The sequence below is a fragment of the Astyanax mexicanus genome, chromosome 23 (assembly GCF_023375975.1).
Source record: "Astyanax mexicanus isolate ESR-SI-001 chromosome 23, AstMex3_surface, whole genome shotgun sequence".
Lineage (NCBI taxonomy): Eukaryota > Metazoa > Chordata > Actinopteri > Characiformes > Acestrorhamphidae > Astyanax > Astyanax mexicanus.
In genome coordinates, this window is record NC_064430.1 from 8,652,494 (window position 1) to 8,680,192 (window position 27,699).

At 37.8% G+C, this 27,699-nt stretch overlaps 1 protein-coding gene across 2 annotated transcripts in view; it reads right to left on the bottom strand.

The window, feature by feature from the left end:
- Positions 1 to 24,097, bottom strand: part of nfatc3a (nuclear factor of activated T cells 3a) — a 130,617-nt gene extending 106,520 nt beyond the window's left edge. Inside the window, exon 1 of one of the 2 annotated variants that reach the window (XM_007246891.4) lies at positions 23,323 to 24,097. In XM_007246891.4, coding sequence (XP_007246953.3) covers positions 23,323 to 23,428 — 106 coding nt within the window. In that variant the 5' untranslated portion in view covers positions 23,429 to 24,097. Of the gene's footprint in view, positions 1 to 11,356; positions 11,597 to 23,322 lie in introns of those variants that run through there. The other variant, XM_022667104.2, reaches the window with a different exon arrangement.
- Positions 24,098 to 27,699: the final 3,602 nt, after the last annotated feature.

Consider the following 27,699-nt stretch of genomic DNA (forward strand, 5'->3'; position numbering starts at 1 on the left):
TCAAACCAGTCTGGATGACTGAATTTTATAGAAAGTCTGAACTTCAGGTGGAATTCCCCTTTAACTGCCAAACATTAAAATCATATACACTCAGCCTGTTAATGATTTGGAGTCTTTGTTAACAGTAATTGTATTTTGTACACTATAGTACCATAAGTATTCACTCACCCAACCAAATCACTAAACTCATGTTCCAATCACTTTCATGGTTTCACAGGTGTACAAAAGCAGCAGCTAGTCGTCATGCTGTAGACTGCTTCTACAAACATTAGTGAAAGAATGAGTCTCAGACTCTCAGGAGCTCAGTAAACTCCAGCACTGTGGAACCGTGAAAGGATGCAGCACCTGTGCAGCAACAAGTCCAGTCGTGAAATTTCACTACTCTCTACTAAATATTCCACAGCCAACTGTCAGTGATATTATAACATAGTGGAAGAGACTGGGAACGACAGCGACTCTGTGCTCTGTCAGTGTAAAATAACAGAGGGGGGTCAGTGGATGCTGAGGAGCATAGTGCACAGAGTTCACCAACTTTCTGCAGAGTCACTACACCAATCACTACACACCTCCAAACTTCATGTAGCTTCAGAGTTCATCATCACTACACACCTCCAAACTTCATGTAGCTTCAGATTAGTTCATCACTACACACCTCCAAACTTCATGTAGCTTCAGATTAGTTCATCACTACACACCTCCAAACTTCATGTAGCTTCAGAGTTCATCACTGCACACCTCCAAACTTCATGTAGCTTCAGTGTTCATCACTACACACCTTCAAACTTCATGTAGCTTCAGAATTCATCACTACACACCTCCAAACGTCATGTAGCTTCAGAGTTCATCACTACACACCTCCAAACTTCATGTAGCTTCAGAGTTCATCACTACACACCTCCAAACTTCATGTAGCTTCAGTGTTCATCACTACACACCTTCAAACTTCATGTAGCTTCAGAGTTCATCACTACACACCTCCAAACTTCATGTAGCTTTAGATTAGATCAACAACAGTAGAGGGTAGAAAAAAAACTCAGGCTCATCACTGACAGAATTTTAAGATAGAATTGTTTTCAGCTGTTGTTAATTTCTATATATTTTTTTGTATTGTTTTTGCAAAGTATTACCACTGTTAATCCAGGGTGTATTGACTTTTTTTTTTTTTTCGTTTGACAACGTTTTTTTTTTTTTTTTGGCTAGCTTCTTGCACTGTTAATACTGTGTTTTCTCTTTTTTGACCTGTATTTTTGGCTCTGTTGTATCGATTTATTCTATTTCTGGTTTTAAACATTGTCTGTATTATGACTACAATCTTGTTTTTTTTTTGCCTCATCTACATTTACTGCAAGTATCTAACTTCAATCTGTATCGTTATATCTGTAACATGCAGGTCACAAGATCCAAGAAGGGGTTAAAACACAGCATCTATTAAAACTGAGTATCCAGTTCATGACTTAATTTGATGTTAGAAAAGGTAAGACCTTAGCTTATGACATGTAGCACGAATTCGACCAAAGCCCTCAGCTCAACATGATTATCATTAACAAAAAAAAATCTCAATGAAAAGAAAGAAATAAAAGACTAAATACATTCAGAAAATTTGTAACAACATTAAAATTTACAACATATAAAGACATTTCCTTATTATTGTAATACACTGCACTTCAGTAATGGTGTGAGAAACTCATCAGGATACAACAATACCTAAATGAGCATGCATGTGCACACACTCACAAACACTCCACCACAAATAAGTGTATCAATGTGCTAGAAACATTGCATCACAAAGGGAAAAACCCTACTTCTGACAACAGCAGTAAATATGTCCTACTTTAAGCACAGCTCAGATAAAGATAGTCATAGTAGAAGTGTTGTATAAAGTAAAGAGTATAGAGACCCTTAAACACACCCATATACATGTTCACGCATGCATGCTCCCTCCCACTACTACCTTCTTCCACTTTCTCTGTGTGTGTGTGTGTGCGTGTGTGTGTGACACATTCTTAATTACACAACAGTCCAGAAGGCAAATTGTGCAAGTCTGCCTCGGGGACGGTGAGAAAGGGAAGGAAACGAGGCAGTGACCCAGAGGAGATAGACAGGATCTCACACATTCGCCCAATACAGAGCTCTACACCATTCACTCTCAAACATGAAAGGAACAAAACTCAATTCAACAGAAACACACTGCAGAGCATCAGTGGAAAAAAAGGTTAATGAAATTATAAAAAAAAAAAGTTAAAAAAAATTTACATTTACATTAAATTTTTTTACATTACTGACTATGGGTGGTAAGGTGGAGGGGGCTTTCTGAAAACAACAAATGATCGCATGTGGTAATGTTTTATTTTTGGCCAAATTCTGTTTTATTTTTTTCTGTTTCCGTTCTTTAACGATTTTTGCGCAAATGGCTACTTTGTATAAACTGAAAATAGTTTAGCAAATAGCAATAGCAAAAAAACATAAAAAAACGTTGTAAAAATAAATTAAGAACACATTAATAACTATATAACTATTAATATGTGTAGTTATATAGTTATTAATAATAATCTGTACATTTGTAAACTGTCCGATTTCAGCAAATCCCATTTTTTAGACCAAAGATCCTTTTGTTAATGCCCCTAAATCCTTAATTCCTCACAAAAAATTCTGTTCCTCACAAAATAAATGATTTTTTTAACTGACATTTAAATAACATTTTTAACACATGGGTACTTCTGTGCGCTAAAGTTTGCAGTTAAATCTGTGCTTTTTTGTTTTTTTGATACTTTTAGCTACTCAAAGCTAGTCTTTAGGACATACCCACACTAGCTATATACATGCAGCCCGTGATGTAAGCGCAGATAGGTGTCAAAAACTGAAGGATTTTGGGGTTTCTAGTAGGTACAGGTACTAAAACAAATTTACAGTTTTCAGTTAGCAGATTTTTATTTATTTATTTATTTATTGTGATTCTCCACATCACAGAAACCGTAGGGCTCAATACATTTTAGGTTATTATGTTTTACTTAATTTATCTGTATTTAGCTTGAACTAATACTCTACAGTGCATTAAATCATCAAACAATTCAAGGAATCAGGGGCACTTCACTGATTTAAAACTTCTATGCTATAATGTCTTTTAAGTGTTGTAAAAATAGGAGTGGTACACTGTGGCATGAAGATAAAACATTAAATATCTTGGGTTCATTACGTTCTGTAATAACATATAAAAGGAAGTGAATAAATATTAAATATATAAAAAAGTGAAGAATAAATGTATATATATGATATCCATACAGAGTCTTCTTTCTCTAGGTAAAAAACTGCATTCATTTCAGCCTCCCATTTCAATGAGAGTATATACGCTATTACTGCACTTCTGCTTATTATAGGAAAGTTTCCAATGGAACAACAAGAGACTAAATTAAGCTTAAAATCTTCTTCTGTCTCATCTTCATGATCTTATTCACATCCTGATAATTTTGCTGAGTTGGTCAATTGAAAATCACAGTCAACATTTACCTAATTTACCTTGTAGGTGTTTTTTTAATGGGTTTTTAACATTTAAAAGTTGACAGCATGCTAAACTTAACAGCATCTCGCCTCTAAGCCTTCTGAAATGAACACCACCCCTGCCAAACCAGGGTAAATGTTCCCCCGGGGTGGGGGGGGGGGCTTTCTATTTTACCCCACTACTCTGCAGGGGGCAACGGGTGTAGCTTACAGAACACGTAATTAAATCAGAATAATTAGGGCTACAGATGAGTTTCAACTAAGGCAACACCATTCACTGCCTGCTTAGTTAATCATTGAGTCAGTCAGCTGTGAGGGTGGGGGGATTTCTGGTTGGGTTTTTTCCTCTCTCTTTGGTGGGTTAAGGGCGGGGTGATAAAGAAGGCAAAGGGGTATGCAAACATGCATATGATGATAATTTATCCTATTAACACATATTTTCTTTCCTATTATTATCAACAGTATGCCTTAATAAGTGTAAAAAAATGTGTTTAATTGGAAGATGTGCAGCAAACATCTATTAAAAATCACTTTAGTATGCAAAAAAAAGGATTTTAATAGAAATTTTAATAGGATTCATAATGATATTCACAATGATACTCAAGCCATACTACTACTAATGCTACTTAAAAAAAAAAAAACATTGATTAAGGCTAATTTTTATTTATTTTTATTAGTCTAGTCTCTCTGCAAGTTATGTATCAGCATTGGCAGATACAGCTCTGGAAAAAATAAGAGGCCACTTAAAAATTATGAAAATAACAGGGTTATTCAACCAAATATTGATTTCTGAACTCTTAAAACTTTATGAACATGAACATGTTTTCTTTGCATTATTTGAGGTCTGAAAGCTCTGAATCTTTTTTTCCCATTTCAGCCATTTCTCATTTTCTGCAAATAAATGCTCTAAATTACAATATTTTTATTTGAAATTTGGGAGAAATGTTTTCCATAGATTATAAAATGTTCATTTTACTCAAACATATACCTATAAATAGCAAAATCTGGCTAGCTTGGCTAGCTTCTTGCACTGTTAATACTGTGTTTTCTCTTTTTTGACCTGTATTTTTGGCTCTGTTGTATCGATTTATTCTATTTCTGGTTTTAAACATTGTCTGTATTATGACTACAATCTTGTTTTTTTTTTGCCTCATCTACATTTACTGCAAGTATCTAACTTCAATCTGTATCGTTATATCTGTAACATGCAGGTCACAAGATCCAAGAAGGGGTTAAAACACAGCATCTATTAAAACTGAGTATCCAGTTCATGACTTAATTTGATGTTAGAAAAGGTAAGACCTTAGCTTATGACATGTAGCACGAATTCGACCAAAGCCCTCAGCTCAACATGATTATCATTAACAAAAAAAAATCTAAATGAAAAGAAAGAAATAAAAGACTAAATACATTCAGAAAAATTATGAAAATAACAGGGTTATTCAACCAAATATTGATTTCTGAACTCTTAAAACTTTATGAACATGAACATGTTTTCTTTGCATTATTTGAGGTCTGAAAGCTCTGAATCTTTTTTTCCCATTTCAGCCATTTCTCATTTTCTGCAAATAAATGCTCTAAATTACAATATTTTTATTTGAAATTTGGGAGAAATGTTTTCCATAGATTATAAAATGTTCATTTTACTCAAACATATACCTATAAATAGCAAAATCAGAGAAACTAATTCAGAAACTGAAATGCTCTCTTAATTTTTTTCCAGTGCTGTATATACATGTGTAATATCGGATATCGGAATATCGGAATCGGACAAGAATTCCTACTTCGGTGCATTCCTATTTTTTTCAACTCTGCAACTGCTGATGCAATTTGAGTGTCTAAATACTGTGTCGTGAAAATAAGTTTAAATATTGTGATATTATATTTTTACCATAATGTCCAGCACTATCATATTGTGACGTGCACCAACACCAGTTGCTCTTACACTGTTCATTTTGGCATGTGAAATATATTGTATCGATTGAAATGAAGAAATATAAAATGATATAAATATAAATAATATGATATAAATGTTGGCCATAACGTCCAGCACTACTGTTAAGAAGACGTTCACTCACGACTTTACTTCAATAACAACAAAAATATACAGTAAATATAACTTTTGTTGTCTTTTGGATTTGATAGACAGCCATGCAGGGTTTGCACTGACTCGTCCTTGACATCTATAAACTCTGCCATCTCCCCATTATGTTTCAAATAAAGCTCAACCTGCACATTGCATAGGACATTACGATTTATGATAGATTTTATCTCATGACCACATTATGATATTAAGCTCTGCCAGATAAGAGCACCAGATAAGGCTACACTTTAAGCTTTTTAATAGCCATCAGTTCAGTTAATTGTTTACAGATTTAAGTGCTCTCATCTTTAGTAGTAGATTAGTAGCCTACATTAAAACAAAACAAACCGCAAAACTTCAAAACACCTATAAAACCGTCCATATCAGTTTCCACATCATATCTAACATAATGAACTGCTCTAAATCATCCTGCCATTCTGCACACATCAGAACAATCAATAGCAGAGCACGGGTGGACCCTCATGTGAGTTCACACAAAGGTAGAGGTCAGACACACACACACACACAAACATCACACACTGTTCTACAGCTTTATTTCTGTACCAGAAGTTTTATTTGCTTATATAATTGTAACAGCTTATATTCAAAGCTCTTACAATTGCCTACAAGATGATGACAGAGCAGCTCCTTCCAACCTGCACTCGCTCCTATAGGTCTATGCTGTGCTCCTCCAGTGAACATCGCCTAGCTTTACCAAACATTCACATTAAACAATGCAGCAGAAGCATCTCTCGCTACCTTTAATAAACTCCTGAAGACTGAGCTCTTCAAAGAGCACTTACTCTCCTAACACCCCTAACTAACTACCTTCTACTACCAGATCAGGAGAATCTCTCACTATCTTTAATAAACTCCTGAAGATAGAGCTCTTCAAAGAGCACTTACTCTCCTAACACCTCTAACTAACTACCTTCCACTACCAGATCAGGAGAATCTCTCACTATCTTTAATAAACTCCTGAAGACAGAGCTCTGGATGTATCAGCTCTGGAATAAATAAGAGACCACTTAAAAATGATGAGTTTCTTTCAGTTTACCAAATTGAAATCCTCTGGAATATAATCAAGAGGAAGATGGATGATCACAAGCTATTAAACCAAACTGAACTGCTTGAAAAAAAGGCCCACATTCCAGTTGTTTATGTTATTTGCAGCTGTTAAAAGATAGATCTGATTGTTTCTAATTATGTTTGTACAGTCAGTCAATCACACAACAGCTCTTTCCTATATCTGATGCTATGTATCAATAATGTTTTTCATAGAAAAGTGATATGTTTATAAGCAATATTCATATTTTGCAGCAGAGAGAAAGCATTTGTTCAAAGCTGTTAATTATCTGGGTAATAAATCAAGTACCAGAATAAGTTGTTTGGTTTAAATATGAGAAGTATATTTGATAGTTGGGTCAGGTTGAGACTTAATCAGATTTTTACAACAAACAAATCGCTATGGAGTTGTTTTAACCCCCTTCCATGTTCGACTGCTGATTTTCCACCCACTCAAATGAACGACATCAAGGGTTCAAACATAGACTGTGTATAGCTGGACAGAGCATCGTCTCTCAAAAGTAAAGCCACCACAGGTCAGGCGCCCCCTGCTGTTCGGTTTCAGAAAGCTGTGTAACCCCACCCATCCCCATAGGTTTCAACGGCAAAACAGACAACTTTCAATCACGTTTTTTTCCAATATACTGTAATTCTACCTCCATTATTTAAATGCAACAGCTAGTGTAACCTGTGCTTATATTGTCAAATTTTATATCCCCACAGAATTAGTTTTTTAAAACGTTATTCAGCTCTATTCAAAAAGGTGTGGTTATTGTAAAAGGTTTGGTTATGGGCGGGACCAATAACAGACCGTCAGTTCCGCTCCGCTCTGCAGCCTGTGACCTCGAGGCAGCCCTCGGGGACGGGGTTATTCAAATGAGTAGGCTGTCTCTCCACAGTCTTTCTTACTGTGCAGACTCGGGTATCAGGATCACCAACAGGGCGGAAGATTTTGGCTTCATTTTCATTAAATGAATGGGAACAGCGACAGTGTCCATCTTTTTTTACAGTCTCTGGGTACAAAGGAACCACAGTCTGATTTAACTGGAATGAATAGTGCTGGTGTAAAAACACGCTGCAGTATCATAGCTACTGACACCAGCTGGAACTCTATAACTGACTCTAAGTTGAAGCGGCTCCTGCATCTGATGCTCCAAGCACTCCTCCCAATCCCTGCTTAAATGCGAGAGTTCAATGCCATTCCCTCCGCTGTAACGCACCACAGGGAAGCTGATGCAGAGCAGCCTGTACTGGCTTCAGTTACACTAAATTTAAACTAGACAAATGCCACACATATCTGCTCGTGCCTCGCCCCAGGAAACAAATGACTCCCTCACACACTTGCTATGTAAGAGTCATCATCTCTATACACACCCACATCTTCCTCACACACACTGACCCCAGGGTCTAGAAGGTGAGGGGACACTAGCATAGTGCACAGGGTCAGGCCTCAGGCCATGTGCTAAATAAACTGTCAAAAAAGAAATTGTAAATGGTCTGCAATACCACAGGTCCTGGCCCTTGGTAAGCCAATGCCTGAAGCTGGTCAGATTCCTCACAGCACACAATAAATTCCTGAACTGTCCATGCTCTGCCCACAAAGGCACTCTTGCTGCTATCTCATTGTTTTTCAGAATCCCAAACATTTGGAGTGGTAAATTATATTTACGGTATTGGTGTATTACTGAAACACTCAGGATTCCATAGTGTAGCGCTGTCGAGCGGCATTTACTAGCGTTAACCACAGCTAGCGCTAGAGGTTAGCCGCTAACGCTAATGCTGCTGCACCCAGCCTTAGTGGAAATCAGGAAATCTAAGCTTACTGTAAATAAATGGAAGCACTTTACTCACCTAAAGAAATCTTAAAACTTAACTTAAGACTTAACTTTTGACTAAAGAGGTTAAAGACTCAAAGAATCTGAAAACTTTGCACCTGTCTGTGATTGGTTTGAAAAATTTATTTGGCCAATCAGTTTAAAATGTCTCTTTACATCATATTTGTTTGCATCAAATCTCAACTCAAACTTTGTCACTGTTGTAGACTGTCGCTTAATCGTGGCTACAAACCATTTCTTCCCATTAGGAATGATTGGCTGCTTGCTGCTCCGTTGCCTGCCTGTGTGAAAGGGTCAGGGAGTTAAGAATGATGTGGTAGGGTGGTGATCATCTAACATCATCTAACCTCACTAATGCTGTCATCACCAAATACAATCAAATCCTCACAGCAAAACTGAGTACAATTTGTGACAGTTACTCAAACAACAAGCAGGATTTTGTGAACTTCTGTGAACTTGGTGAAAACTAGAATGAATAGTTGTAATCTGACCCCAGCTTAAAGCTTACCCAACCATGCTGTGAAAACCACAGCAGCGTAGAGAGCATAGGGAGGTCAATTATGTTATTGATTAGAGAGCTCATTTGCATATCACAGCTCTGGGTTTTAGGCTAGTGGTTCAGCTAATGATGATATTTGTCATTGTTTTTACCAAATTGAAAACCTCTGGAATATAATCAAGAGGAAGATGGATGAATGCTTGAATTTTTGCACCAGGAGTAAAAAAAGGTCTGAAAGCTCTGCATTTTTTATGTTATTTCAGCCATTTCTCATTTTCTGCAAATAAATGCTTTAAATGACAATATTTTTATTTGGAATTTGGGGGAAATTTTATTTGTAGTTTATAGAATAAAAGAACAATGTTAATTTTATTCAAACATATACCTATAAATAGCAAAATCAGAGAAACTGATTTAGAAACTTAAGTGGTCTTAATTTTTTCAGAGCTGTATATAGCTGGGCGATACATGAAGTGCAGTTGGGTCAGTGTTCTTTAAGCACTGATGATATCCTTGACATGCTGAAAAAAGCATTAAACCAAAAGACAACTGCAGACACAATGTATATTCACTCTTTCTCCCTCTTTCTTGGGTTCACAGCCTTTCTGAGCCTAAACAATCAGCCCTCTTCCTCTCCACATACACTATTCCGTGGTGCTGCAGGGTGCCGGTTCAAACGTCTGGGTTAAATGTTAACCGAGCCGTGCCGGGGCCTGAGTGAGTCAGCATGTGCCCGTGTGTTTTCAAGCCCAGAGCGCACTGTTGTTCCTGTTTATCGCTGCCTAAACAATGCCTAAGTCACTAACAGCTGAGAAACAGGCAGCGTTATCCAGGGGGCTATTGTCTAATGAAGCTGCTGTCTGTTAAACACACAGAGGGAAAATATTAAGAGCTACATGAACAATAATGCTTCTAAACAATTAACCTACTTATATCTGATTCTAAACATATGTAATTTCATCTGTTATTATAGTTCTTAGTTGTACATATAGTTGTACATTTGGGTGTCTTATAGTTTTGCTTTAAATTGTAATTCATTGGAAAGTACAGGTCTAAATACAGCTGTTAAACCAGGATTCGACAAACCTGTACTCTCAAAAAATAAGTGCCTTTTAAAAAGCGACTTTACAGGGGAAAGAATTTAAGTCCTAATTTAAGTCCTTATGGATCCAAGAGTATAGACATCTTATTCCATGTAATTTTAGAGCATTTCTATTGGTCCATAAATTGTGAAATTTCAACACAATATGAAAAAAATGATTTTTACTGTTTCAAATAGTGTGAAAAAGTAAAAAAAAAAAAAAAAAAAAAAAGCATTTAAAGATTTACAATAGTATATTTCAAACTATAGTTTGAAAGTTCTGAATTTAATTAGAACTTTATTTCAAAATAATTTGGGTTTTTACATTTAATAAAATATTAAAATATTTAAAACTAGACATAAAAAGGCAGTTTTTGTAATTATGTAAACTTTTCTAAAAAAGAACAGAATAATTCATTTTAACAGATAGTCCTAAAAGCTTTTTAGCTATATAACTTTAACTTTAAAATCACTTTCAAATATTAATGGATATTTTACATATGGCAATAACTACATGGAATATTTAAATATGGGTAAGATTTACCCAGTTTAGCAGTTTAATACATTTAATAAGAAACTGTATTTAAGAAACTTGTATATAACTGTTTATCTTGCATTGGAAGGCTAATAAAATTGTTATATAGCTCAGTCTTTTCTATTAATTAACCATAGGGTACAGCATAAAGCCAGAACTAAATGAACTTGATATTGCTCGTTATTTTAGGGCTGCATATTGGCAAGAATGTGATAATACAAAAGCTATTATAATACAGCAGTTGTACTACGATTGTTCATATTCATAGTATAAAAAAACTCAGTATGGTATTCATGCAATCTGAGTACCAGACAAGCACTTTATTAAATTATAACAGAAGTTCTTTATAATTTAATTTAACAGATTCTACTGGCCTGATACACTTTGTAAACTAATAATTCAAAATCTAAACTAAATATTGCAATCTTTCAATACATCAATATTTTTTACAGCCCCTAATCTTCCTGGTTATATATATGTTTGAATGTGGCACAGGCCATTATCGTGATTTTCTCTGCTTTGTCCATTTGCTTGTTTGTCTCATAGGTACCCTGTGAAGCTTATCATTACGCACTGCAGGTCTAAATAAAGCAGCCCTGGCTGAGCTGACCTGCCCCCTCTTCGCTCTGACCTACAAGCTGAAACACACACACACACACACACACTCACTCACACTCTCTCTCACACACACACTGGCAGATTCCTGTACTCACAAAGTCACTCACACTCTCCTGAACTCGTCTGAGCAGGCGTTCGCACTCACCTGGGGACGTGGCACACAGCATTCTCGCTCAGCTCTGCGGCTGCTAGCGGGACGGGAGCTGACGGGACAGTCCTGCTTCGAGGGGGCCGGAGGACTGAGCGTCTGCCCTCTACCGCTCTAGCAGCGGCTGAAAATAACCGGCCCTGAGAGCGATGTAATTTCAGTCTTTCCCACGACTGAGACAGACAGCCAGCGGGGCCAGACGCGAGGCTAGCGCAACCTCTCCAAACAGGCACTATATGTCCAAATGTTTGTGGACACCCTTTCTGGCTAAATGCATGAAGACATTCAGCCTCTTTTAAGTTGCAAGCATTTCTGACACAAACACACACACACAAACACACACACAGCTTGTCTAATGTCTGTTGCAAAGTAGTGCCAAGTCCATGCCCCATGGAAGGGAAGCTAAAGAGCTCTGCACTGACCTGTGGGATATGCGTATGAGGTGGATATGATTGGGAGTTCACATGGACAATTTTAGCCAGATGCCACCAGTCATGATCATTATCTCTGACTAGTAGGGGTGTCACGATCTCGATATTTTATCGAAATCGAATCGAAATGAGGTCACGATCTCGAGTATCGAAGTCAAAAAGAGGATCGACGATCCCTCCCGCGCGCGCTACGCAAATAGCGCAGCGCGCTACGCAAATGGCGCGGCACCAACACAGCGCATCCTATTCATTTAAATAGAGATAGCCACTGCATGAGCGCAGTCGGCGGGAGTGTGATCACTGTTTTTATCTGTCCAACGGGGGAGGGGGGGCGGGGGTTGGGCGCGCAGGTTTTGTATCTGTATCTAACGGAGGGGTGGGTGCGCGCAGGTGAGAGCGTGTGAACTCGCTGAAATGCGTGTGTCAGTGTGACTTGAGAACACTGACTATAGATCACAGTGAGGTGGATTAAAAATCTTAAACTTATAATTGACTACACCTGTTGCTTTCCATTGAATTAAAAAACATCTTTCTCTCAGATAAAGTAAACACAAGCGTGTTTCTGACTAAAATAAAAGCTTTTCAGGAGAGATATAAGTTATGTGTAAATATTTATAAGACAATACCCACATCACTTATCTAACCAGCCTGTACTGATTTCTGCCCCCCAATAATGCTTTCAATAACCTCTAATAGCCTTTAATAGTCTTCAGTAGCCTTTAAAAGACTTACCTGGCGGCCGTGGTGTGTCCACTAAACTCCATAGTTATAAACATCCTGAGGTTAGCAGCGCGCTAACTGACCTGTTTATAATGTAATCCGAGCAGTGCCTCCGTGTCGGCTGTTCTAACCTGCTGCTGTTAGCTGCTTGGGCTGAAAGATGAACTGTAGTGAGCTGTATTATCCGGTTAGTGGGGTTAAAACCTTTATTTGTTTACAGAAACAGTAAAAACGGACTGGCTGAGCTCTGTAGCCCGTGGCTGGGCTGTACTGAAGTAGTGACTGAGTGAAGAGAGCGGGGCTTGTGCTGCTGCTGCTAGTGGTTGGATGAAGAACTGCAGCTTCATGTAATGAGCAGTTTCACCAGCCATCCACAGCTCTGATAAACTGCTTGTTTTAATAGTGCACACTGTTGCTACCAAAAAAAGTCACTAGATGGCATTACCATATATATCTTAATAAATAATAATAATAATATTTATAATAATAATAATAATAATAATAATAAATATATTATTTAAATTTTATGAGGCATAAAATAATAACAAGAAAAAAAAACAAGAAAATCGAGAATCGAATCGAATCGTGACCCTCAAATCGAAAATGAAATCGAATCGAGGATTTAGAGAATCGTGACACCCCTACTGACTAGGCTAAGGCCACTATGATTTTACACCTTCTATGATATACACTATACTGGCAAAAGTATCTGCTCGCCTGCCCAGCAGCTCAGCCATGAAAACCCATTCTATGAAGCTATCTTTGCACATTCTTGGACCTAATCTGAAGGCCATATGAAGTTTGGAGGTCTGTAGTGCTTGCCTGAAAAAGGAATTGCTACACGCATTTGCCAAGATCTTGCAGCATTGATGAGGGTAGAGTCTGACTGCTGCACAAAGTCTCCTCCAGCACATCCCAAATATTCTCAATGAGGTTAAGGTCTGGACTCTGGACCACTCTTTTACAATTCCAGCCCGACTAATCCTGACATATGCCTGTGCCATCACGGAAGAAAAAATCAGTTGATGGAAAAACCTGGTCTATATTCAGTATATTCAGGTAGTCAGAAGACCTCATTCTTTCAGCACATACTGTTGCTGAACCCAGACCTGCAGACCAACTGCAGCATCAACCCCAGACCATTTGCTTAGTTAAATCAAGGTGGCAACATGTACTAGCACAAACTTCTTGCACAGGTGCTGCATCCTATAACACACTTGAGTTCACTGAGCTTTTGAGAGAGACCAATTCTTTCACTGATGATTGTTGAAGCAGTCTGCATGCCTAGGGCCTTGGTTTTATACACCTGTGATCAAGGTGATGTGATTGTAACACCTTGATTAAATTATTTTGATGGGTAAACAAATACTTTAGTTAATATTCTGTACTTTTAGCATAAAAAAATGACACTGTGAATCAAGCAATGTTAAATTCCCACATAACTTAGGAAATGTAACGTGCCATTGCTCTGACACTGATAATTAACTTCACCTTGCAATGCACAATGCTGGTCAGCCTGTTAGTGTTCAACCTCACTTATAACATATACAGGTGTGGGCATTCCCAGGCCTCTCTCTGAAGCTTGGTGTCAGGTTCTCTCTACTCTTAACACAAACGTGGCACTGACACATTTGAAATAACTGGGATACCAGCAATTTCTATAGATTAAAGCTCTACTTAAACAACTGTATAGCTAATTTACTAGCAGACAAGCTCTTATATGAGTTAATAAGTGGCTTACAGACTGTGATTAGCTAAAACGTGACAGATACAGTGCGTCTCAGAAGCGTTACGGTAATCATTGAGCTACGCTGAGCATCAATCACACTCAGTGAAGCGCACAATCCTCAGTAACTTCATTATTCCTAACAGTCTGACTTGCTCAGGCCCCCGCTGGTGTTCGTAATCGGTGGGCTCTCACATCCTGAGAGGAAGCAGGTTTGGCAGTGAGGCGGCGTGTGTGCGCTGATATATAACAACAGAAACTGAACTGCCAGACTTCAGGCTACAGGAGGTGAGAGAGGGGTGGAGGAAGGGGGTGGAGGGGGGCACCTTTCCCACTCCTGTCTCAGTGGGAGAGAAGCGGTGGTCCGTCTGTCCCTCCCCTTAAATTCCACTGCCATCTGAGGACCACATGGCATGCCCGGGCACACAGCCAGACAACTCTCTACACACACCAACACACACACACACACACACAAAATCAAACCATATCAGAAGTGCCACAGTCTGGAGAGGGCACCTTCTGCCCTTAATAATGCCACTTCTACACATGAAGGAGAGCAGCAGGACTCATGACTGTAACCCTGCAGTCCCCCTTCAACACAGTGGAACGGAAACAGCAGTCTTTGGAGATCATTCATTCCCCTGAAACTTATAATGCTGCTGCACTTTGTATCTACAAAGCAGTGTCTACAAACCTTTTCAATGCCCCTTTGTCATTCTAAACCATTTCTATAAGTCAATTCATAATGAAATGTTTATTATGTAGAAAGTTTTAATCTTTTAAAAAACTGATAAAATAAAATTAAACCTTGTTTTAACCACTGAAGTAAACTCTAAAAACGTATTTGAATTATCTGCATTTATTCACCCAGGACAGATAGACAGAAGACAGATTTTCAATACGTTTTTCTAAATTATACGCAAAAAATACACAAATAACTATTCTCAAAATAAGTATTTATTTAACAGCCATCATGAGTAATCTCATTCTTATAATGTCACCAGGAGAGGCTTCCTCTTTCTGGATCTTGTTAGAACAAATAAACAGTGAGCATTTTATTAAGAACAAAAACAACAAGAAATATATAAGAAATATCTGCATTAGACTGTCAAAATTAAATTTTATGTATATTAGTGGTGTCAATCACCACATTTGACACATTTATGTGCGTTTTATGCAAAGTATCGAAAACAGGTACCAGGTTTTTTTTTTTTATACCTTTCGGTACTCAGTAGTAGCAAGACATTTCGGTCGGTGGATGCACTTGTATCTGCAACTATAACTATTCTTAATTCTTAACACAAGATCAAGTTTCATTTATTATTTTTTAATGTGTCATTCATTTATGTGAAGGATGTCAGTGTTTTATGTTATATTATATTATATTGTAATGCATTATATCTGTGGTAAGTTGTAAGTGGTTGTATTGGTCTATGCCTCGAGAAAAAATTTCCCTCGAAGGACAATAAAATAAAGTCTAAAAACCCTGCCAAGTACTGTATAGGTACTGCATAGGCAAAGTACTATGAGCTTAGGTCATAGCCTTGCGAGAACCTCCCCAGAAATGTAACTACACACCACAATGATGAAGATATCAGTAACTAAGATTGGTCCGCTGAGCATCGTATTCTTGCTAGAAGTGTGTCATATCAAGCCATACACATTATATCATAACACACTAAAATATTGCAATTTTAAAAATTCATATTGTGACAACACCAGTATTCTATATTAAAAGCAGTTTTCTGCAAATTGCAAATATTCTGCACTTCTACATAGTATTTCAAACAAAATCAGGCTCATGGTAAGTTTCTGCTGTTCAGAAAAAACAGAGTTAACAGAAAGTTAACAGATTCCTTGTTTCTACTAAATTCCCCTAAGGTGAATTTGATCCCTAATTCTCTTAGGGGAGTCTTGCAGACACACGAACACACACGTGAGCTCAGGTACCAAACCCACAACCCTGTTACCAATTGGTTGATGATCCATCACAGTCAATAGTGCCATAATGCTCACATCTAGAATCTAGACACCACTGTATTGCTTTGAATCAAACACTTAAATTTAAATTACACCCCTACTGTATAAATGATTCTACTGAAATTGGATTAGGCTGGCAGGGAATTATCCCATTATAGAGTCCAAATAATTGAAGTCAGGCTTTAACTTAGACTGTTGTGCACTGGGCAACCAATCATAGTCATTACATAAAGACTCATCATTTATCCAAACCCAGAAAACTGTATGAATGCTTTCCATTCATGACTGAACACTAAAGCACAATGGCAATGGCAGACTGGAAAATAAGCATGTAAAGAGTATTTTCTTAACGATATGGAAGTATAAACCACTACTGGCTGTGACAACCAATTAACAATATTTTAGGAAATGTCACCCTCCTTCAGTATCGCTAAAATAATATGTGCACAGTTTAAATCCTATGCTAATTACAGAGGTTTTAAGCTTTGAGGACACATACACACATTTCTATTTTTACTACTTATGACAGACTAGTCACTACACACTTACAACACTAATATACAACATAAATATAATCTGTGCCAGGTGTGGACTTGAACAGTAAACACTCCTCGACAATATCCTTCCAATAACTTCTGACGTTCTGATGTTCCTTCTGAGGGATAAGAAAGAAACATCCCAACACAGTAATGAGCAGGCAAGTCTTTGTAGCTCTGTTGCAGGCCTAACCGGACCCAGAGTAACATCTGAACGTGGTTAATCAAGGACATGCCACACACTCCACAGTCCTGAGTGCAGGATGCTGCAGTTCAACACTCCACAACACGTGCGAGCCTGCACAGACTCTCCAACTGCGGCAAGAGGAAAACCACACAGTGACTTTTCAATTTCCATCATTCCGTCCAAATCGCCTTCGTCCAACACGCTCTCTCCAAGCGCAAACCCCTTTTCCACCCCTTATTATTATTACTTTTTTAAAAGTTAATTTAGGGAAAACTTAATTGGGTAAGAGAGTTTCCAGGCTTTGAGTTCATCACTTTTCCAGAGATTGAAGAAAAGGACAGGACAAGAGCCAATGTAAAGGTCCAAGACAAGATCCAAAGCAAAACTGAACTTAGCAGGAAAGAATGCAGTTTTAGTAGTCAGGGAAAATGTAACAGTAGGTGTTTCTCAACACCAAGATCGTAAAGTATAATAGACTATTATTGTTTTTATCAAATGGCATATGAGGTAAAATCTCACCTATTTTTTAAAAAGCAGAAAAAAGGGCATCATTAACTTAGCTTAAGAACATATAATTTCATTATATGCTGTTTATTGTGGGTGTGAAAAGCATCTTTAACCATTTCATCTATGTTAAATTCACAGTGAATGCTAGGTATCAATAAACAATGCACTATTGCCTTTAATCATTCTTGGTGAATATGTTCTTGAGTATTGTAATACAACTTGAGTAGTTTAAGATGACGACAGGAAAGAAAACGAGGATGCAAAACACACAAGAATGCTTATAGAAAAACGGCCAGAAACTTGAGGCTACGTTCACACAGCAGGTAAAAGTGGCCCAACTCTAAACAGTAAAAAACACTTTACTTGTAATTGCTGATTCTACAACAATACACCACAATGTGACTAAGTCTGAACAGCCAGACTAGAATACTTGAGACTATTACATCAATTTAACACAAACTCTCTCTCAGAAAACTCTTTAATTTGTAATCCTTTCAGATGAAAGCTTAGATTCTACAGGTAATAAATATTGATATTTGATTTCATGCAAAATCACTGTATCTCCAAAACTCCAGCTCTACATGAGAAGAAAAGAAATGAACAGCTGTCAATGCCAGTCAATGTAAAAAGTTTTATTCCAAATATTACATTTTGGAGCATTTCTATTGGTTCACTCAACATTAAAATTTTTCCTGAATCTGAACCCATGTTATGCCAAAATGTATGAAAAAATGTAAATATGTAATGTTGCAGTCCTGTATCAGTATCAGTATCAATATATACAGCTCTAAGGAAAAAAATATTCTTTGATTTGATTCTTTGATTTTTCCAAATTGAAAACCTTTGGAATATAATCAAGAACAAGATGAATGATCACAAGCCATCAAACCAAGCTGAACTGCTTGAATTATTTCACCATGAGTGACAAAGTTATCCAAAAGCAGTGTGTAAGACTGGTGGAGGAGAACAGAACTGATTAAAATAAACAGGGTTGTTTTACCAAATATTGATTTCTGAACTCTTAAAACTTTATGAGCATTAACTTTTTCATTTTTTATTGCATTTGAGGTCTGAAAGTACTGAATAATTTTGTTATTTCAGCCATTTCTCATTTTCTGCAAATAAATGCTCTAAATGACCATATTTTTATTTGGAATTTGGGAGAAATGTTGTCTGTAGTTTATTGAATAAAACAACAATGTTCATTTTACTCAAACTTATACTTAAAAAGCAAAATCTGAGAAACTGATTCAGAAACTGAAGTGGTCTCTTAATTTTTTCCAGAGCTGTACATACAGGAAAAAAACAGCCCACAATTTCCAATATCACTGCATCCCTAAAATAATGAAAACTAAACATATGTAGCATAAGCTACTTACTTACTTTCTGACTTATGTCTCATTTCTGTTTGGGTGACTAATCGACACGTGTCCCATTCCCAGTGTGGTTTTCAGCTGGGCGTTAATGGCGCCAACAGCAAGTAGTATGACGAAGGCAGACGCAGACAGAAAAGTGCAGTCGGTGTTTTTTAGCTTAATTATCCAAACCCACCACACAGACAACTTTAACTGGGCCTGACTTCAAACATTTAGGAATCAAAGCAGTAACACACACGCAGAATTTTACAATTTTACACCGCCGCGCGTGTACACCACATGAACACAGCACCACGTGAGAGTGTCAGGTATTGTATCATATTGCTATGCAAAGCAGTTTGCTCTCGCTGCTCTTTAAATGCTGCTTTGCATCCGTGAAGGGGGCCTTCTCAGTCAATCTGCGCCTGTACAATAAAAATACAAAAACATGCTCAAACTTATCCACCCACACACCTAACACGCGAGGCATGGCGGCCTGGCTTTATACAAATCCGTTTCCTTCTTGACACACTCGAGCAGACTGACATACTGATTTGAGTCTCACTTTCCACACAAAGTCTTCTTTACGCTCGGACCCATGCACAAACGCAAAGTCACATCTGCTTCAGAGTGGTCAGATTCAAATCAAGGGCCTTGCAGTTGCAGCTTGAGAACAGCAGGCCCTGCTGAGAGAAGTGGCATCAAACTAACACACACACACACACACACACACACAAACACTCTGCGTGTGCCTGCAGAGCGTGGAGCAGAGCATACTTCCAGTACTGAGTCAATTTTTACCAAAGCAACTCAACCAAACGTCTCAAAACTCTTTACACCTTTTAATGCCACCCTGTAACAGATTCTGACAGGATTGGCATTTAAAAAAATCTGTTTAATTGGATGCTGTGCAGCAAAAACTGAAAAAAAAAAAATACTGTACTCTGCATTGAAAACCACACTGATGCATTTTGTTCAGCTCTGTCAATGTCTGTCAATTTGAATTGAGTTTTTATTCAGCACAGATCCCTTGATTACACCAAAATATAACCTCAAGCAATGCCATAAAAATATATTCTTTTCAGATGTTAGATATTCAGTGATCTGATGTGTATTATAAGAAAACGAATCACAAATGTCTGCAATGCAACTTTAGACATTTTTACTAACTGAACAAAAGTGCTGTTATGAGTGCTCTTTACACCTCAGTTATCACAGTGTAAAGTTATCACTGCAACAGGGAGTTATATTATTTCATTCCTTTTAAGCTGATTGGGATGCACAGATCTATTACCTTGAACTTTATTTTAAATGAATTATGGACAGTATACAGATGTCAGATCAGATTTGACCATTATTTCAATATGAAATCTGATGATGTGTTTAGTGTACTCCAGAAAAGCAGAATACTTGTATGTTCTTAAATATCTGGGGTTTATTCATTTTCATGCATTTGTAGGTCTCTACAAATGTGTATTAGCTACACTTTTGTAATACTAGAGTGTATTTAGCTTATTACTGTAAATATATATTTTAGGTAATACATTGATCTAGGCCTGTCACAATAATTAAATGATCAACTGTACAACTGTACAATATATGCACATACCCGCAATCATTACGCTTTTTTAATATTGATTGTCATTTATAAATGTGTGCACATCAGCATCAACATACAGTTATATTAACCACATATTTTAGATATGACTATGTGCAGCAAGTAAGGCTGGAACTAATGCTTATTTTTGGTAGGCGACAAAACTGACAATTACTTTTTCATTTGTTAATTAGTCAATCTGCCATGATGATCACTTTAAAATGAAATAATAAAATAATAAAAAACAGCTGAACATGGGTTTTAAATGCCCAGACGATGCTTTCATGTGTAAAGTGCTGATATTTAGTGAGAAAATATGTAATCTGTTGTGTTCTAGGATTTATGAAGACACAGATCAAGTTGAGTGTGAACTGTTTGAGTAAACCCATTACCAATCTTTCATTGCAATTCCGTCCCCAGGACTTTAGGGTTTCATACGGGCTGCTACAAATTGACAAAAAGTCCAAATTGACATTTGAAGGTGGAGAAATGTGCTGCTCTTAGTAGACAGACGTTTACTATTTACTACTATTTCTTACTATGTGCAATAAAACTGTTTATTTGTTCCTGCTCTAGTGCTGTACTATGTGCAATAGCTACATTCACCATTGTAATCTGGTATGTTTGTATATATATAAATTGTATTTTTTTTTTAATGTTCTGACTTCTGTTCTGTTCTCTGCACTGCTGTAACATTGCAAATTTCCCTGCTGTGGTAAAAATAAAGGCTTATCTTATAAAATCTTATATAGTCTATTATACTGACTAATTGCTGCAGCCTTGGTAAGTAGTTAGCTAAGTAGTTAACCTAGTATTTTGAATGATTTTGAATGAGTTGCTCTAAAATGAGTCTAATTAGTCTATTTTCTTCCTCATGAATAATTCTCATTATATTAAGAATTAACAACTTTATTTGTTTCTTCATGTAGTTAAGTTGCTTAAATTAGTTTAATATGTGTTAAAAGCCTATAAATATGAACGTCAGGCTTGTCAACACCTCATCACACTATCACAAACTGAACTGTCAAACTACCTCAGCATGGCTTACTATTATTTACTATTTACCAGCTACTTTAATAACATTGGTCACTGCCTACCATAATACATACATACTGGGAAACCATGCTTCCTCTAATCTTAGTTGTTCTAAATCTACTCTATTTAAGTATTGTTAAGCTACTTTCTTTTGTATTTTTTATATATGTAAATTTTATTTTTCATCTTTTTTTACTGTACATTTCATTTTCTAACACTGTTATGTCCTCTTCACTGCTATAACATTGCAAAATTCCCCACTGTGGGATTAATAAAGGCTTAGCTTATATCATAACTTGTCTGGAGTCAACACATTTTCTTTCATAAAACGAGTATAATCGCCTATATTGACTAATCGTTTGCAGCCCTAGTAGCCAGGTTAACTAAGTAGTGTTTTAAATGAGTTGCTGTAAACTTTATCTACTTTTTGTCTGAGGAATCTCATTATATTGAGAATTAAAAACTTCTATTCGTTTCTCAATAAAGTTAAGCTGTTTAAATCAGTTAAATGTTTGTTAAAAACCTTTATATATGAACGTCAGGCACTTCAACAGTTTATCACACTGTCACAAACTGAACTGTCAGACTAGCTTAGCATGACTTACTATTATTTAGGCTAATTATTATTTTTATAAACTGACTAAACGACTATAATTGACTATATCCACACTGCAGCCCTGTAGCTACTGTTCTGAATGATTTTGAATAAGTTGCTATAAAATTAGACTACTTTCTGCTTTGGAAATCTCATTATATTGAGAATAAACAACTTTATTCATTTCCTAAGTTTGTTAAGTTGCTTTAATTAGTTAAACAAGTTGCTTAAATTAGTTAAACATGTGTGTTAAACATGTTTAATTGTGAATATCAGGCACTATAACACTTTATTACACTGTCACAAACTAAACTGTCAAACTAGCTCAGCTCAATTCAACTCAGCATGGCCTAACGTTATTATTATTGTGGCGTATTCGTTTATTATTCATGGCTTACTAATTTTTTCTACAATTTTATCAACCGACTAAACGACTATAATCGATTAACGTAACGTTATATCGACACTGCAGCTCTGCGGTGTTTTGAATGACTTTGAATGAGTTGCTGTAAAATTAGGCTACTTTCTGCTTTGGAAATCTCATTATATTGAGAATTAACAACTTTATTCGTTTGTTTAGTTAGTTAAGTTGCTTTAATCAGTTAAATAAGGTGCTTAAATTAGTTAAATATGTTAAAACCTTTAAATATGAACGTCAGTCACTTCAGCATCTTATCACACTGTCACAAACTGAACTGTCAAACTAGCTCAGCTCAATTCAGCTCAGCGTGGCTTTTTCAGCACTAAAATGTGGCAACCAGAGTTTTGAGTTCGGTAAAAAGAAATTATACTGAGTTACACGTTTCTTAACATTTTATAAGTCAGTAGTTATTAGTGTAAAACGTGAGTTTTGAGGTTCTGAACGGCGTTATGTTGTGCTGAGGTAGCTTTACTAACTTTTAGCCGAGACGCTAGCGTTAGGTTAGTAACTAACGCGGTTAGCATCGGTGGCTAACTAACGCGGCGCTAGCGGGTTAGAGAGCTAGCTAACGCTAACGCTAAATAAACTCAGCTGGTCACCTCCAGCGGCGATTTTTGCAACGAAATATCTTTATACGGTATAAAACACCAACAAAACAGACAGAACTGGAGTTATCTTTCTAAATAAACCATGGCAATATGACTCCCTGCTGTAAACCGGCTTTTTACGAGTTGTTGAAGCTTCTAAACAACACTCCAACAAGGCAAAATAACCGTATGTTAAATTAAAAACCAAAAACCGCCCCGCCGAGAGGACCGTGAGCTGCCCAGCAGAAAAAAAGTGCCCCCAGCCCGGGGAACAGGCACCACTGACCTGCTGGGCCTAGAGGCGGCTGCTGCGGCTGCTGCTGCTGCCCGTCCTCGCCGAAAATCAGCCTGAAGTCCAGCTCCTCATTCCCGCTACAGTTTGCACTAGTCATCGGGTTCGGCAGCTCCGGGCTCTCCCCGTCTCTCCGCGCCGACTCTCGCCAAGCAGGGACTCCCGCCCGTCACAACATTTAAGTTACGGACAGCGCGAAACCCCGAAACTTTGCTGTGGATTAGTCCGTCCGTAATTCCTAATCTCCGTGTCCGAGCGCTCCGAGTGCTCCGAGTGCTCCGAGTTCTGCTCGGTAATAACGAAGCGCTCCCTCTCTCTCTCTCTCTCTCCTGTAGGTTAGCTACTCTCTCTGTGTCTCTCGTCCCTCAGGACAGGGAGCGCGCGGTGACCCAAACTCGGTACCGTTCACACACACAGAGTTCGGTTTACTGAACCGGCTCCTCTACTCAACTTTCGCTGAGTTTCAACGTGTAATTTTGGGTCCGGTGTTTATCAACACGGCCGTGACAAACGAGAGCTGAGCGTATTATTACTCTCTCTCTTTCTGTGTGTGTATTCTCTCTCTCTTTCTGTATGTGTATATTCTCTCTCTCTCTCTCTTTCTCTCTCTCTCTCTCTCTTTCTCTCTCTATGTGTATTCTGTGTGTGTATTCTCTCTGACACTCTTTTTTTCTCTCTCTCTGTATGCTCTCTCTCTCTTTTTCTCTGTGTATTCTCTCTCTCTCTGTATGCTCTGTGTATGTATTCTCTCTCTCTCTCTCTCTCTCTCTCTCTCTCTCTCTCTCTCTCTCTCTCTCTCTCTCTCTCTCCCTCTTTCTCTCTTAACTGCTATCCCAACTTTTACTAACAGCGCGTGACAGGGCAGTTCCAGCGGTGACGTAAGCAGCAGGCTCGGCACACCGCAGACGCGCGTACACGCTGGAGTAGCGGAAGGGGCTTATGGGAATTGAAGTTTACACTGCTTTCACTGTCATTGCAACTGTCATCGTGCCTGTGCATGATGGTGTGGCACAACCTTCTATTTGTTGTGTGTTTTGGCTGGTGAGAGGATGGATTGTGTGTGTGTGTGTGTGTTCAGTTTTGTTATAGTGGTTTTACTGTTGGAGTGCTATTTATCGTCTTGGTGATGGGTTGGCGGGTGAAAAAGATTTTCCACAGATAAAAAATATATATAGATATTTATAAAACAAATAAATATTGATTACAACGTCATAAACATAAAGATTTTTTTTCTTCTGAAAATTCCCCAATTTTTTAGTTTGGAAATGTATGATTCAAAAGGAGCATCGGCAAGCTTTCAGTCATAGACCTTCTTCAAGGCATAAATAAGTAATTTAATCAAGGTTTTCACTTTTAGGCTAATTAAAAATAAATGGATTAATGGAAAATTACAATGAGTTGCATTCTATTTTTTTATTGTATTTTGGAGATTTGGAGAGATTTTTGCATGACAGTTGATTTTTGTAAATTGATCTTGTTGGGGAAAAATACTATAATTGCAAAATGATTACACTGCAAAGGAGAAACTTTCAGAACTTTCAATGGATGCCAGTGTAAAAGAAATATTTTACAAAATATCTGTTGGTCCATTGATCATGCAATGTTTGTTCTATATCAATATTGTTTTATTTCAATTATACAATACAGATGTGGACTGTAGTGGAGAAACTTACTTGAGTCAGAATTAATCTTAATGTTATTCACAGGAACCATATGCAACTGTAGAGTTCAATGGCTCTAAAAGCTACGTTACACAATACACATTACAACCAACATTATATACAAAACTTGTTCTGATAGGGTAGACAATTTTGGTGTAAATTGACCTTTAATAAATACCATACCAGGGTGGCCAGGTTAAGCTTTACCTCGGCTATGAATAGAGACAATATGAGAAATATTAAGTGAAATTAATATTATTAATTGCTGAACATGCAGAAATCCCTTCAGTTACTTTGTTAAAGAGATAGGTAGCTGGTAGCTTTGTATTTGTTTAATGAAAATTGTTAAATTAATTAATAAAATGCAACATATTTTTAAAAATCCCTCCTTAGGAAATGGAACAAGCCCTAATGAGATTGATATGTCATCAAAATGAACAAGTAAACAGAAACACTGCTTCATTAGTAGCTACTAGTCATGCTCTGTAGGTGACCCAGCCATTCCACCTTAAATGTAGCAGCCTCAGGTTAAATTTTACATTACATTACATTACATTACATTTGGCAGACGCTTTTGTCCAAAGTGACTTACAATAGTCAAGTACAATGTAAAATAAGTTTAAAGGTAAAACATCTTTGGATAGGGATAAAAGGAGGTCAAAGGGGAATAATAGGATAGAGGAGTGAAGGAGGGGAAGAAGGAAATGAGGTTAGAAGTAGTTAGTGTGTTAGAGGTGTTAGGAGAGTAGGTGCTCTTTGAAGAGCTCTGTCTTCAGGAGTTTCTTAAAGATAGCGAGAGATTCTCCTGATCTGGTAGTGGAAGGTAGTTTGTTCCACCATTGGGGAACTCTGTATGAGAACAGTCTGGATTGCTTTGTGTGAATGTTTGGCAAAGCGAGGCGACGTTCATTGGAGGAGTGCAGCGGCCGGGAGGTAGCGTAAGCCTTCAGGAGCGAGTGCAGGTAGGAAGGAGCCTGTTCTGTCATCACCTTGTAGGCGATTGTAAGAGCTTTGAATTTGATGCGAGCATCAACTGGTAGCCAATGGAGCTCAATGAGCAGCGGGGTGACATGTGCCCGTTTTGGCTGGTTGAAGACCAGACGTGCTGCTGCGTTCTGGATCATCTGGAGTGGTTTTACTACACAGGCCGGGAGGCCAGTTAGCAGGGCATTGCAGTAGTCGAGGCGTGAGATGACGACCGCTTGCACCAGGAGTTGGGTGGCCTGTTGCGTCAAGAACGGTCTAATTTTTCGGATGTTATAGAGTGCAAAGCGGCAGGACCGAGCAACTGAGGCCACATGGTGCGTGAAGGAGAGTTGGTCATCAACCAGAACACCCAGGTTCCTAGCAACCTTTGTCGGTGAGAGAGAGAGAGAGAGTCGATACTTATAGAGAAGTTGTGTTGAAAAGATGGTTTTGCTGGTATAACCAGAAATTCAGTCTTTGAGAGATTTAATTGAAGGTGATGCTCCTTCATCCATGAGGATATGTCAGAGAGACACTGCGATATCCGTGCAGAGATTGAGTGATCTTCAGGTGAGAACGACAGGTATAGCTGGGTGTCATCAGCAAAGCAATGGTAGGAAAATCCGTGTGAGCGGACAACCTGACCAAGAGAGGTGGTGTATATGGAGAAGAGAAGGGGTCCCAGTACCGAACCTTGGGGAACCCCAGGGTGGGATGGGAAATTTAGTTAGCTACTAAGACATACTACTAGTGTTTTTCTTATCTCGTTATAAAGTAAAAGCACATAATACATAAAAAACTACATTACATTACATTAAACTACATACAGATAATGCAATGGTTATTGTAAAAAAAAAAAAAAAACAATTTCGGAGGCTTGTTCTGTCATATTTTCGCTGATTTCCCATAAGCCTCCTTTTGGAGTGTGCCTATAAAAAAAATCTATTTGGAGACTATGTAGCCCTTACACTTCACCCTACCCCTCTATCCCGAAAAGAACCAGCACACCCCACCCCTAGATGTGAATGCAAAAATCAGAGGGCTAGGAATAGGTGTCAGGGCTAAGGGGTTAATATGGGATTGGGACTTTTAGTTGGGGCAGGAACTTGTCTGTTATGTTCTAAATTGTGGCATGTGATTGTTTTCTGTCTCCGTTCACCCTCTGATCCTAAAGGTGCTCTTAGACAATTAGGTTGCAGTGTGATACACTCCCCCACAATTACATTAAACCAATTTGCCTCTTAACTCCATGTACGCTACTCCTGGCAGCACGTCAAGTCTGTATTTGTAAGCAGTTAAACTGTACGTTCTAGAGGAAAGCTGCATGCTAAAGGTACTAGTTAAAGCCATGGCAGAGAACTGTACTGGAGACAGTAAGCAGGAACTGTGTGAGAAGCCTGCTGTTAATAGGGCTGTACTCCTGTACCAAGAGAGGCCTGGCTTAGGTTACAAATAATGCAATACAAAGAGCACGCACACACTTATTTGCTCCCAAACACACTTTCTAAAAAAGAGCAAAAAGGTGCCACAGAGTGAGTGAACCCATTGAAGAACCAAAGGCTTCAAAGGTAATATATACATGAATTACTAAATTAGCATATTTTAAATAATTGAAGTCAAGTTTCTTTAACAATTTACAGGTTCTGCACACTTACAGTTCCTTTACAAATGTTTTTCTACAGCAATCTGGACATTGATTTCAGTTTTCAGTTCTGGAAATTGTAATCCGTGGTAGGTGACACTA